The sequence below is a fragment of the Morone saxatilis genome, unplaced genomic scaffold, assembly GCF_004916995.1.
Source record: "Morone saxatilis isolate NCDOM2014 unplaced genomic scaffold, NCSU_SB_2.0 Contig5, whole genome shotgun sequence".
In the NCBI taxonomy this organism is placed as follows: domain Eukaryota; kingdom Metazoa; phylum Chordata; class Actinopteri; family Moronidae; genus Morone; species Morone saxatilis.
The window spans coordinates 24,204,302-24,217,370 of record NW_023340095.1 but is presented as its reverse complement, the minus strand read 5'-3'; the positions used below and the strand labels follow the sequence as shown (position 1 = coordinate 24,217,370).

The following is a 13,069-nucleotide window of genomic DNA, read 5'->3' as shown; positions in this document are numbered from 1 at the left end:
TGGTTCTTTGATAAAAAGTCAAAGATAGAAGATTGTTTAATACATCTAAATACGACTCTGAAGGAGCACTATGGTGAGAAACATCCAACTACCAGTCTGGTTAATGCATTCAATGGTTCAAATCCAGTCAGGTCCGGGGTCAGTTTGGCACTGACAGCAACAACAAGTGTTTCCAGTTTGCTACTTGCAACTCTCTGACCGGCCTCTTCTTCATAGAAAGTGCCACTGTGATCCATGGTTAACATACAAAATTCGCCCCACTGGCGTGCCACCAGACAAAAAAGGTTTTTTGCTTGGAGTAAAATAAGAGAGAAAGTTGGAGCACTGGGATAGAGCTGAAAATATATGTTATTTGTTCAGAAAACAAGCATTTTAAAAAGTGTTTGCTTGCGGTTTTGCAGACAGACTCGACAAAGTATGAATTCAGGCTTTTTACTAATCACCATGATGAAGTAGTTATTTCGGCATCCTTTCAATCAATAATTGACATTAAATCACAAAAACGGCTAATACCACCATTGTAAACCAGATAAAGGCCAAATATTTGCAAATAGCTCAAGTAAATATACATATGATCCCACGAGTAAACTAGTGCAAGTAACACAATTCGCATTTGGTGGGAACATCCCATAAAGCTGTGTATTGGCAAGAATCTAGTAATACAATACATAGTAGTGGTCGACTGACGCCTGAAGATGTGTCTGAAGACATTTTTTATTTATCGGCCTTGTGAGCATTGGCAGATGGTGATTATCTCCAAAATGCCAGGTAATCAGCCGATTACAACAACCGATTAATCAGTCTATCACTAATACATATCACAGGTACTTATGTGTACTTATGGGTATTTTGACGCACAACCAGAGCAATGCTGAAGCCAAATACTGTTCAAAACCGCAGAACTTTATTTTTCTAATTCTAGGGTTCTAATTCTAAGAGTAGAAAAGAGCCTAACTGCTGCTGATGATAATGATGATGATGTGAATTATCTTGGATGCAATTACTGCACCCATGCAACAGAGCTTGTGGGTTGATCAAGGACTTGCCTTAATTACCTGCATGTGTGTCTGTGTGTGTTTGATGGGCCGAGCTCAACAAACAGTGGTGTGCACGCATGTGTGTGCAGAAGGTGACACGGTAAGTGTGTGTGTATCGGCACATGTCAGTGTGTGTTGTAGTAATGTGAGCTACGCAGGAGCTAGCCTCGCCCTTTCTCTTCAGTTGAACTAGTAACCTCAAAAAAATCCCCCAGCTTATCTTAAGGGAGGAGTGTGTGTAGGAAAACATTTTTTAATTCACTCCTTACTCCTCATCTCGGCCTCCAATGTGTCATCAGGGCTCGGTATATGAAGTGTAATTAAGTGCAGACACTACAGGTGAATAGGATTCATGTCTGTCCAGACTCATATATGGTGAATACTTGGAGAGAATTGAATAAAAAGATATAATGTGTATTTATCACTATATTGATCATACATATGATTCCAGTGAATATGATTCTTATAGATTATAGCTAAACAGAATGTATGCATGCTCCAATTTGGGTTGCACAATTATTCAAAATATTATCGCAAATCGCAATAGGCCAAGTGTATTATGAAAACCGCAGAAGCTGCAATACGGTAGTTCTGAAGAGGTTCCCTGGTTTCCCAAAAAATCTCACATCATCATAAATTTAATCATTTTTTTCAGTAAAAATTACATTTGTGATGCAAAAATTCTCATTCTCATTAATCATATCACAATCGCAACATCTGTCGCCATACTACTTGACTGTGTGTGAAATCTGGAATTACCCAATTAATTCTTAATTCTAATTATGGCTAAAAACTATTTTGAGGTCACAGTTCAGTTCAGTGTCCGACCAACTGTGAAATTCTGTCATCAGTTCTTGGGTTATGGCCAAAAACCTGTTTTTGAATTTGAAGAAATTCCCTCACTGTAAAACCTGACACCACATCTAAATAAAATAAGTGTGTTTAAATAAATTATTTCTCCAAACAAAATAGAGTCACTCATTCACATGAATTAAACCCAACTTAAAAATGAATACTGAACCAACTCAGTTGTTTTGAGTGAACTTAAATGTGTCCAGTATGTGTGTGTGGGTACAGACGATATGGTTCCAGTTTGTTCCACTGACTCATTTTCAAGTAGACTTTATATCATTATAAAAATGTAAGCATTGCTATGCTGTATTGCATAGGTTTTTCCCATTTTTGTTTTTATTTCAGTTTATCAATCAAGCCCAAGTATGAATCCGAATAATACTTAATGATTGCCCAAAGTGTAAAGATTGGTAAATTTAAACATGGTGGTAACATTTCTATAAAGAAGATGCATTTAAGTTACATTATTCAGATAAATTCTATTCAAACATTTTAAATAAGTTTGGAGAAATTAGTGTAAATTCAATGAACTGAATGGAATTGGTACAATTAACTTTCAATTAACTATATTTTATATCTTAAACAGTTTAAGGCAATCGGTTTCCTCAAACAGTGGGGGGATAACTACCTCAGCAGATTTTACAGTGCTGTCTACAGTTCCTGAGGTATCGCACTCACAAGATTGGGACATTTGTTGATGTCACAATGAAGGGTGACCTTTGGGATATAAAATGTCATAATTTCATCATTTTATCCTATTAGACATTTGTTCTATATGAAAACAAACCATCAACTAAAAATGGAATGCACACAGAAAAGTGAGTATGCCAAGTTGTTTATTGCTTGAAGGCTTCATGCCACTGTTGTTGTTTGTAATGTTCAAATGTTTTTAATGAAAAGAGTGTATGTTGAAGTGGGATGTGATTTATTGCTTCGTTTTACCGCTGTAGCGAATTGGTATCAAGTACTAAATTTCTGTTATGGTGACGTCCCCAGTTGGTTTGATACCTAGTGCCTGTCACTGACATCACTCCTCTCATCTGTCCATCCTTTCATCTACTTCCTCCCCAGCAGCAGTCAAAGGACTCTCTGTTCAGCTGGGTCTTCCAGATGGGACTCGCTGGGCTGACTCACGGCCCCATGTAAAGATGAGAGCCTGGCAATAATCATCACCTCCCCCCTGACTCGACCGCCAACATGAAATATTGAGCTTGAGATGGGGAAATGGGTTGAGATGGTCATAAACCTCAGTGGCAACTAAAGGGTCAATCTACTCCTCCTTCAGCGGTCTTCAACGTCACAGAAGTCCTCCTCATGCCCGATTTCTGCTCGGCTGAATGACCTTGCGGCACAGGTGACACATAACCTGAGGCTCCCACTGAGCTGATATGTTAGACATTAAAGGTAATGATCCCCAAACATGATCCTCGCTTCCCCACCCCACTCCTTCCCGGGACTCAGTGACCTGCAACCTGAGCTCAGGTGAGGGTAGAAAAGCACGATGTCACCATGACGTCAGTCAGTCAGTAGGTGAGGGGGGTACATTTACTCAAGTACTGTACTTAAGTATCATTTTGTGGTCATTTATTTGATCATTTCTATTTTCTGCAACCTAATATTTCTACTCTTACACTCTAACATTTCAGATGGAAATATCTTATACTTTTTATTCCACTACATTTATATGACAGCTTACTTTTCAGATGAAGATTATTACAACACGTAATAAGTAGGGCTGAGTATTGGCAAGAAGCTATTAATACAATACATATCAAGATACAGTGGTTAACATTCAATATATTGTGATAAATTGCGATACTGTAAGCAAGGCCATAGTTTGAAATTCTTTTTAAATCAAATGTTAGGTTAACTGTCATAGTACAAAGAACACTTCTTAACAATCTGATGTCTAACTTTCCTTTTCACAGAAAAGCTTCCACAAATGTCAGAAAACAACCCGTTTGGCAAACCTTACTTTACACAGCAATGCAGGACATTTGATTCATATTCATAAGAATCATACTCAGTTTATTTTTTATTAGTAAAGTGCTCTGATTGCAAGGATTAAAATTGGTATATTTTATGTTAAAAAAGATAACATTGTATTATATATTGTTGAGACCAGTTGAGAACCACAGGTGTAACTGAAACAACTGTTTGAGGCCCAGAGGGCTACACAAAATCAATTTATATGGTTGTAGCAGTGGTTTGTTTTTTCTTCTGTCCTACTACATTAATCATCTCATGGCCCCTCAGAATTATCTTGTGGCCCTTTGGAGGGGCCCGACTTTAAGGCTGCAGGCACGAGTGGACCAAATCTGATATGTGACTCAGATCTGTTTCTCCATGACAGTGTGAACGGCACAAATCACATGGAATCTGATCTTTTCAATTCTGATTCAGGATCACTTTCATACGTAGTCCAAATCAGATACAGGTCTGATTCTTTGCAATGTGACCTCAGTGGGAACAGTCATATCTGAATTCATGTGACTTTTATGCCATTCTAGACTGAAGTTTTTCACGCAGGTTTGTCAAAACCAGATCTGAGCAATAAATCAGACCTGACACTAAAGCGTCTTGTAGACTGCCGTTCCCGACCCAGTCCGCGCGACAGACGTGACGTTCACGGGAGCGCCGAACTATTAATACCTGCGCTTGGTGGTCGCGACACTAGTTGCAGTCTTCTCCTGAACAGAGGTGTCGCAAACTGAGCTGGCCCACAATCCTGGCTCACCAGCCAAAGATATACGTCATTTTGACTGCCACAGTTGCTCGCGCGACAGGTCGCAACGGGGCGAGCATACTGTGGCCTTAAGGCTTGCAGTATGAACAGTGCCTAACTAAGCTGGACTAAACTAAAACTGGTCCAGTATGCAATGTCATCCATAGTACTTACAGATTAAAGGTTAAGCTGTAAAGTTCAAACAGTGACCATGGTCCAGTATGCAACTTGTACAGTGTGATGTAGAAACTTGAAGCCACACCAAGTGGCACAATCCACTGAAATGGACTTTAAAGTGAAGTAGGGACATCTTGTGTCCAGCAGGAAAACTTTTTTAGAGATCAACCAACATTTGTATATTCAGAGATTCTGGAAGTTTTAATGAGGCAGAAGGAGGAGATTACTGTTTAAGGATTTGAATGTGGAAATTATAGTTTTTTTGCAGAAAAACACACATTATTGTTCCAAGCAGACTGTTTGTATATATGTCTGAATACATGCCTGGAAGGGGTCCTCATGGATCTGAGTACCACTTCTTCCCAGCCTAGAACAAAGCTAGTTACTGTATATTTAAAGAGCATATACCCTCATTTGCAGTTTGAGGGTGTGTGGTGCATTTGTCTGCAGGAGCTCACTGTAACACTCCCACAGAACCATTGTTCCTACGGACTTTCTTGCCACAGCATTTAATCCTGTAAAAAATGTATTAATGCTCAGTCTTGTAGGGGGGAAACTAATCCTTAAGGAGCTTTTAATTGCATGTTGCTATGAGTCCCCACGCTGCTGCTTTCACTGTCACACGGAGCAGAAGCAATGGCTCACGAGTCAAAAGTTTGTGTTCACCTCTGCACAGCTATCCCATCATCTGAGAATGCGTAACCCATTGTAACCCAGGCAAAAGGAATGTGAAATTACGCACATGTGACGCGCCTGAAAGGACGCTAAATTACGGATTATTATCAGCAGGCGCGTGCCACAGGATGCCGTCACAACAGCGTCAAATAAACACCCGCACGGCCCGCACGGCCCGCAGGACGCAGGGGAGGCGTGGGGTTTCTACAGGCATCACCGAAATGTGCGCTGATCTTTTACTTGCCGGAGCAAAAGCAAACATTTCTGAGGACTTCTTTAATGTTTTACTCCAAATTCACTGAAGAGATTTGGCACTTGTTGAAACATTTTACAAAATGACCAGAAATATTTGTCAGTGTCTTATCTTACACCATTATTTGGCCATCTTAAAGAAAAAAGAACCAGTATGGAGCCAAGACCATCACGTCCTGTTGGTATTTCTTTACCTTAATGATGCTGCTCCGGCGCGGTGCTGCCTTCACGGAGTCCAGGAGGATGGTGTCGGTGTCCTGGCCGCCACCGGGGAGGATGACACCGCTCCGCCGGCCGCGGGACGCTCTCGGCGGGATGCAGTCAGGCGCTCCGTCGCTGCACAGCCCGTCTCCATATCCATCGCGCTCAGACATGTCGACGAGGAGGAAGGAGGGCTCGATTTAGAAAACACCGGGAGAGGAAGATTAATCAAGTCGTCGGATCTGACCCGAATAAAGTTTGACTCGGCGGCGCGCTGGTGCCATTTAAAGGAGAAATGGGTTCTTGCTTCCCTGAAGCATCAGCTCTGTCACACTGGAGGGAACTAATCACCCCAATTTGCTTAATTATGAGCAGATTGTCATAGTCACTGAGCGCAGAGCCGTGCTGACTTCAGGCAGAGTGTGAGCTGGTCTCCACAGTCCATCCCCGCTCCACTAAGCGCCTCACTGTGGAAATCAGAGCATCGCACGCAGGTATCGACTTGGATGAAAACTGGACTGGTGCGCTCCCCGGATGCGCGCAACAAGTCTCCACCGCTCCCAGCCTCGCTTGTCCCCGAGGCGACCAGGGCACAGTTAGTGCATCAGAACCTCCCGTAAAGCCTCAGTGCGTGACGATGGACGGAGAAAGCGAGGTGGTGCTGGTGGAAAAATAATGTTTGGAAACAACCCAGGGTTGGCTACGAGGCTCCTTTCTCCCCAAAACACATCGATGTCAAAGTGCACAGAGGAGCGAACTTGCGGTGCGTTCAGCGTCCAGAGGAGAGGAGATCCGTCCCTGCGTCAGCGTGGGGCGCATTGCTCTGACCACACACGGACACTACGGGCGTCTTGGTTCTGCTCGGGGCAACAACAGCCGACTTTTGACGAGAATAGGGAACACAATTGACAGTCGCACCGCCTCTAGCCCGCCACCCCTCCTTCCACACAGCTCCTCCCACATGCCGCCCGAAATCATGATTGACAGGCGGGGCGGCCAATGCGCGCGGCCGCTGGGAGATTTGGACGCAGTCAGAGGTCCTGATAGGTGGCGGGTCGAGTCCAGAGACTGAGAGAGTCTCATGGCTTTTTAAGACCATGGACCAGGCTGTGGGGAGCAAGGGGGGGCAGCTACAGTGTAAACATCAGGATATTGTTTACCTGCATTTGGAGAATAATAATTCTCATCGAGAGGATGTGAAGACAAATTCTCCCAGATCTTGAAACCCTTTATAGACCACTACAATAACTTGAACCCTTCCATAAACTATCCTGGTCCTAATGAGTCCTTTTACTTTTTTTATTTATGTTTTTATCTTCATTATTTATTTATTTATTTTTTCCTAATTAATACTGTCTCCATACATTTTCTTATTTTCTATATTTGGCACTGCTGATTACCAAGGACTGTGGAACGCATTTCAAATTGGTCGGGCCCATCAGCAATGCATTGTCCCTGTTAGAAATCTGTTATTTTTCTGCATTTCATTTTCAGTAAAACTTTAAAGATAACAAAGTGTTGGAGAAGGGAAGTGCCAGGCCGCCTGTTAGTGTTTAGATTTATGTCACATGACACAATTAGCCAATACATTGTTATATAGCAGGAAGCCCATCCTGGGCTACCGTAGAAACATGGCGGTTCAACATGGCAATCCCGTAAAAGAAAAAAACAGCTCATTCTAAAGTAACAAAAATACAACTATTCTTATTTTCAGGGTGATTATACACTAAATGAAACAGTAGTCTATTTGAATATAATTAATGACTTCCATTTCCTCACAATGTGATCCTCTGAAATGTTACACACTGGACCTTTAATTTTTCCCTCATTTGTAAATGTTAACTCCCAGGGGGAAAAAAAGAAACTTAATCTGTTTTGTTGCCTTTAATGGATAGTGACAGGAGAGGGGGGAGAGAGAGGGGAGGACACGCAGAAAAGGGCCACAGGTCGGATTCAAACCCTTGGCCGCAGCAGCAAAGACTCTGCCTCTGTACATTGGGTGCCAGCTCTACCAGGTCAGAGCTATCCAGGCTCACCATTGATGCATTTTTTTGACTTACCTGTGAGTAAACTCAAAATATTCAGGTTTGGACACAGACATCTTGAGATGCTGTTGCTCTAACCTGAAAGAGTAAGCCTAACCCTGCTCCAAGATTAGTTCATGTGATAGCAGAATATAAATATGCCAACTGAAGCCCTAATATGAAGCAAACATAGCCAAACATAAAGTCTTATCTTAAAAGAAAAAAAGTGAAAAACTCTGTCTTGTTACTGCTAGTGTTAGACCTTTACACAACCATCAATAGATATTGATGATAATGGATGAGCATCTCAACAGTTCCATATCCAGGATGACATTAGGTCAGCTGGTGAATGGAATGGCTTGGGAAAACGTAAAGAAACGCAAAAAAATTAAATCTACAAAACATGACATTATCAGAAGATTGGAAAATTACTTTTTTCAGTCAAAGCCATATCTTTAAAGTTATACATATGAGATTTAAAACATTAGTATAGCAGCAAACAACTATTTGCTATGTAATATGTAATGCTATGTAATGTATATAGAGGAGTCATGATGTCCTGAGCAGAGAATGGCGTCTCACCTCTTGCCTATCGCAATATCTTTGTGCTTTGTTTACAAAGCCAGTCTGGCTACGTGTACATGTTAGCGCATGTGAGTCCTTCCGTGACAACTCAGCAGAGCAACTGAAACTGCTTTTTCTCATCTACGTCTGTGAACTGAGAATTTATTTCCACCAAACCAGAGTTGGTGAATGTTGGAACAGTGGAAAGACTAACAGAGATGATTTTGGTGACTTTTATTTAGTTTCTGTCCACTTTGAAGTGTGTTTTACGATTATCTGCTAGATAAAAATTACTGGTTTTGTGGAGTCTGGTTGGCCATAGTGCCCATTGTTTTTGTCTGAGATGCTTGTGCTCTAGAGCAACATCTAGTGGCAAGGGAATTTCAAATATAAAACCTTTAACTTAACACCAGGCAGAAAAGCAGTGTTTTGGTTTGGTTGAAAGTTTTATGCCTTTCACCTCTAATCACATCAAGCATCACTGATGGGGGTGGTCAGAAATATGCTTTGTTCTACACCCAGTAGTGATGTCATCAGGTTCTGGAGTCATGTATTTCACTGCAGATGGGTGAGAAGTTAAACTACTGAGATTTTCTTATGATATTAAGTTGCTCTTTAAAAAAAGAAATGTTACTTCTTCAACTGTAAGCAAGAGTTACACAAAGCATTAAACTTTTCAAGGACAGCATAGCTTTAAAGAAATACACAAACCCTTCTTTGTTGTGAAACTGTCTTTGTGTCTTCCGAACCTGTGTGAATTTAGATGTCTGAGGTGCACGTCTGACCTCTGACCTCTTGTTATTGTCCAGTCGGCGTTGGTTCACAGCGACAGGCAGACCGGTAAAGATTGGTAGGCAGTGTGGAGGTGTAATAAAAGTGTGATACATTATTCATCACTGTTGCAAAATTGCCTTTTCTCTCTTGGACCCCTTCCAGGGGGGTCAGAGATCAGGGTTAGGGAGACAGCAACACCCCTGGAGCTGGCAGGGATTTAGTGTCTTGCTCAAGGACACATCAGCAGGGTGGAGAAACACTTGAACCCTGGTTGTCTTCATAATGTACAGGCTCTCTAATACAATTCCCCATCAGGTGGTAGGCCTTCTTCAACAGCTGCTATGGAGTACATGGAAACTCTTTAGAGATGCTATTGCAAAAATGTAAATTATAATTTGGTTAAAATGTAATGTATTGTATTGTAAATGTATTATATATCCACATATATGTGTTTAGAAGGAAAATGTTTGCAAGGCTGACCTTACCTGTAGTAGTGTATTTTTCATAATAACCAAAAAATTATTCACTAAAATGGGGTGATTTCACAGGATACACCAACTACAGTCAGTTGTATCCATAGACTGTACATTTAAAAATGGCTGTAGGTTTCTGAAAAGCCGTCGCAAAGGTCAGTGTGGTCAGCTCTGGCCATTGCTCTCTTGGCAGTCCTGACTCTGCTGGCTCCCAGCTAATCCAAAAATGGGCAAAGACATGGAGCTGAGGCGGGCTGAATGAAGCCTGGTTACTGAGAAGAGACATCTCTGATGGCACCCATGTGAACTCAAAGCAGCCACTCCCTTAATTATGCATAACTTTGTTAAAGTTTTATGAAAATTCACCCCTCGTACAGTTGTCATGAACAGGGAAGTTAGCTATAAAGACCAAAACCGTACCAGGCTGTAAACATTTATTTATTTATTGTTTATTTCTGCTGTAAAGTTGGACATTTTAATATGGCTCCTTATAGAGATTGACTCACTTTTGGAGCCAGCCTTAACTGGCCTTTAGAGGAACTGCAGTTTTTATTACTCCTGTGTTGGCTTCATTTGCAACCACGGAGGTTGCTGCTTGGTTGTTTCTAATTAAAACAACTTACTGCAATTAGTTAAATAAGTTAGTACATGAGCAGAGCAGTTAAAAAGCTAAATAAAAGCTGTAAAAAGTCTCCAGTGTCCAGTTACCACCATGCTAGCTGCTCTTAGAGCCTGTACTTGGGCACAGCGGTGCTCTGAGCTAGAAGCTACGGTCACTATGCTAAAATGCTCACAATGACTGTGCTAACATGTTGATGCTAAGCAGGTATATTGTTCACCATATTAGCTTGCTAACATTAATTAGCACAAAACACAAAGTATAACTCTGATGGGAATGTCATTAGTTTTGCTCAAACCAAACATACAGTAGGTGAAGTACTGCCAGAGCGCACCGGCACAACCCTGCTCCACTTTTTTTCTCCATGGGAGGAAATAAAATATACAGTTTGCATAACCCAGTTGAAATTTAAATAGGCTACATGCAAGAGAGCCAATAAGTACAAAGGTAACTGGCTGTCACCACTCTCCGCCCGCGTCTTGCATTTAGCACCATGGCTACCAGAGGCTAAGCTGTCCTCCCTCTCTTTCTGTGTGCTTTTCTCCCCTGATTGGTTGAGCCTGTTCCAGAAAACTTGACAGACAAATATTTCGGAGCCAACGTGTAAAAATAATTTTAATTTTGAAATGTGCAACAATTTCGGACAGAAAAAATTTACTTAGTGTACAATGGCCTTAATGGTCAAAGTTTTCATATTGACAAGGTGTATTGATTGATTCATGACATCAGTTCATACATTGAGTAACATTCCACCTTAAAAGTCGCTGTCGTTAATACAGTGAATAAAAAAAAAAATCAGTCTATAGTTAGTAAAATGAAATAATTCATCATCCACCCCTCTGATGGTTTCTTTATTTGTGATTAATTTACAAAGCCAGCCTGTTAAACTTGGCCAGCTTGTGCTGCATTCCACGTTGCCTGCAGGAAATGAAAGCTTGTTTGGTTACATTTACTTAGCCTTGTCTGTTCTGTGGTCAGTTATGGTTGACTAATATATGTAAACTTTCCACCGTAGGAACAGTGGTGACCTAGGAAACAAGCCACAATGTAAACATACACGTATGTGTGTGCATTCTGGTACTTAAATAAATACACTAAAACTACACTTTTGAAACAAAAGTATCAGACAAATTGAAATTTTGACCTATTGATGGTGCTATAATTCATCCCGAGGGGAAACATGAATGTCTGTACCAAATTTCCTGGCAATCCATACAATAGTTTTAGAGACATTTCACTTAAAACCACAAATGTGAACCTCATGATGACACTAGATGAAAAGTTAGATGAGTACATGCAAAAAACATGCAGGTTTTTGTCCAAAAATGCATGGGATTAGGCTAAACTACTCGTGGGTACCCACCATATATTTTGATTCTGATATCTTGAGGTCAGAGGTCAAGGCATCCCTTTGCAAATAGCCATACTATATATCGCCCCCTTCGTGACATGCTAGCATGACACCAATAGATGCGCTAGGTCATCTAGTTTTATATGATACCATTATCTTCACTCTAGCTTTAGAACTGAGCATGCTACAGCCTCTGACAGACAGAGTGGAAGAGGTAAGGATAATGGGTTGGCCAATCAGATTACAGGTGTAGGCAGTGCCACCTCAGGCCCCCCCTCTGGAAACGCCCCTGCAACAAACTACAATGTCATTCCTAGAGCAACACTGTTAGCAAGGCTAAAATTCTAACAATACTTTCATATAATGAATAGTGTTATATAACATCAAGTTTAAAACAAATAAAAACTTGCGTGGGGAATGATGAGTAGCGTTGATGAAGTGTTGTATGAGTTCATTTCATTGGGCTGTGGGGGTATGTCAGGCAAAAGGGCTGCTGCTCTAATATACCATAATGCGAAACATACTGAAGTGCAAAAAAACAGTCCTCTTTATTATCCCCATTTGAAATAATAGACCTTTATCCCATAAGTCCAGGATGAAGGCCAATACGTGTCTAAAATAGCATATGTCGTAAATCCCAAATGAACTTTAAGCACCCTTTTCATACAGTGGGAACACTTTGAAGGTAGTTGAGACTTGGCTGAAACTTACTGACTCCCTTGAATTCCCTGAATTACTTTTTGAAGGAGCAGATACAAGGGCGGTATGAGTGTGTGTGTGTGTGTGTGTGTCTGGACCTTGAGCCACACAGCTGTGGAATGTGGTCAGCCGGTGAGGCCTATTAGTGCATGAAGCTCACCAGTCACACCTCGCTGTTAGTATTCATGGGACCAGTGCTCATTTGCTGAAAGGAAGAATTTGTCATGTTTGTATTTTCTCATAATGACAGAAAAGCCAAGAATAGAATGTGAAGAGTCTGCGTCAATATAACAGTTTTTACCACTTGTTGCATTACACAGACTATATAGTAAATGCTTATTCTATTTTCATTTAGGAATATTTTAATATCTACCTTATTCCTAGAGCCATGTACCTTGACTTGACTTCCTATTATTCTCCCAATTTAGAGTTAGCTATAGGTTTCTTCCCTTTCTTAGAGGTTTTTTGGGAAATGAATTATGTTGGGACAGAGTCTGTCACACCATAAAGACCCCTTCCAAATATGCATTAGATATATATACAAATAGTCATAGGCATCTCCTCCTTCTACCTCATTAAAACTTCCAGAATCTCTGAATATACAAATGTTGTTGATCTCTAAAGTTTTCCTGCTGGACACAAGATG

The 13,069-nt window shown here is 41.0% G+C and overlaps 1 protein-coding gene across 1 annotated transcript in view; it reads right to left on the bottom strand.

Annotated features, from left to right (window-relative positions):
* The window catches only part of plcl1 (phospholipase C like 1), a 78,229-nt gene extending 71,394 nt beyond the window's left edge, over positions 1 to 6,835 (bottom strand). Inside the window, 1 exon segment of the mRNA XM_035675936.1 lies at positions 5,913 to 6,835. Coding sequence (XP_035531829.1) covers positions 5,913 to 6,092 — 180 coding nt within the window. The 5' untranslated portion in view covers positions 6,093 to 6,835.
* Positions 6,836 to 13,069: the final 6,234 nt, after the last annotated feature.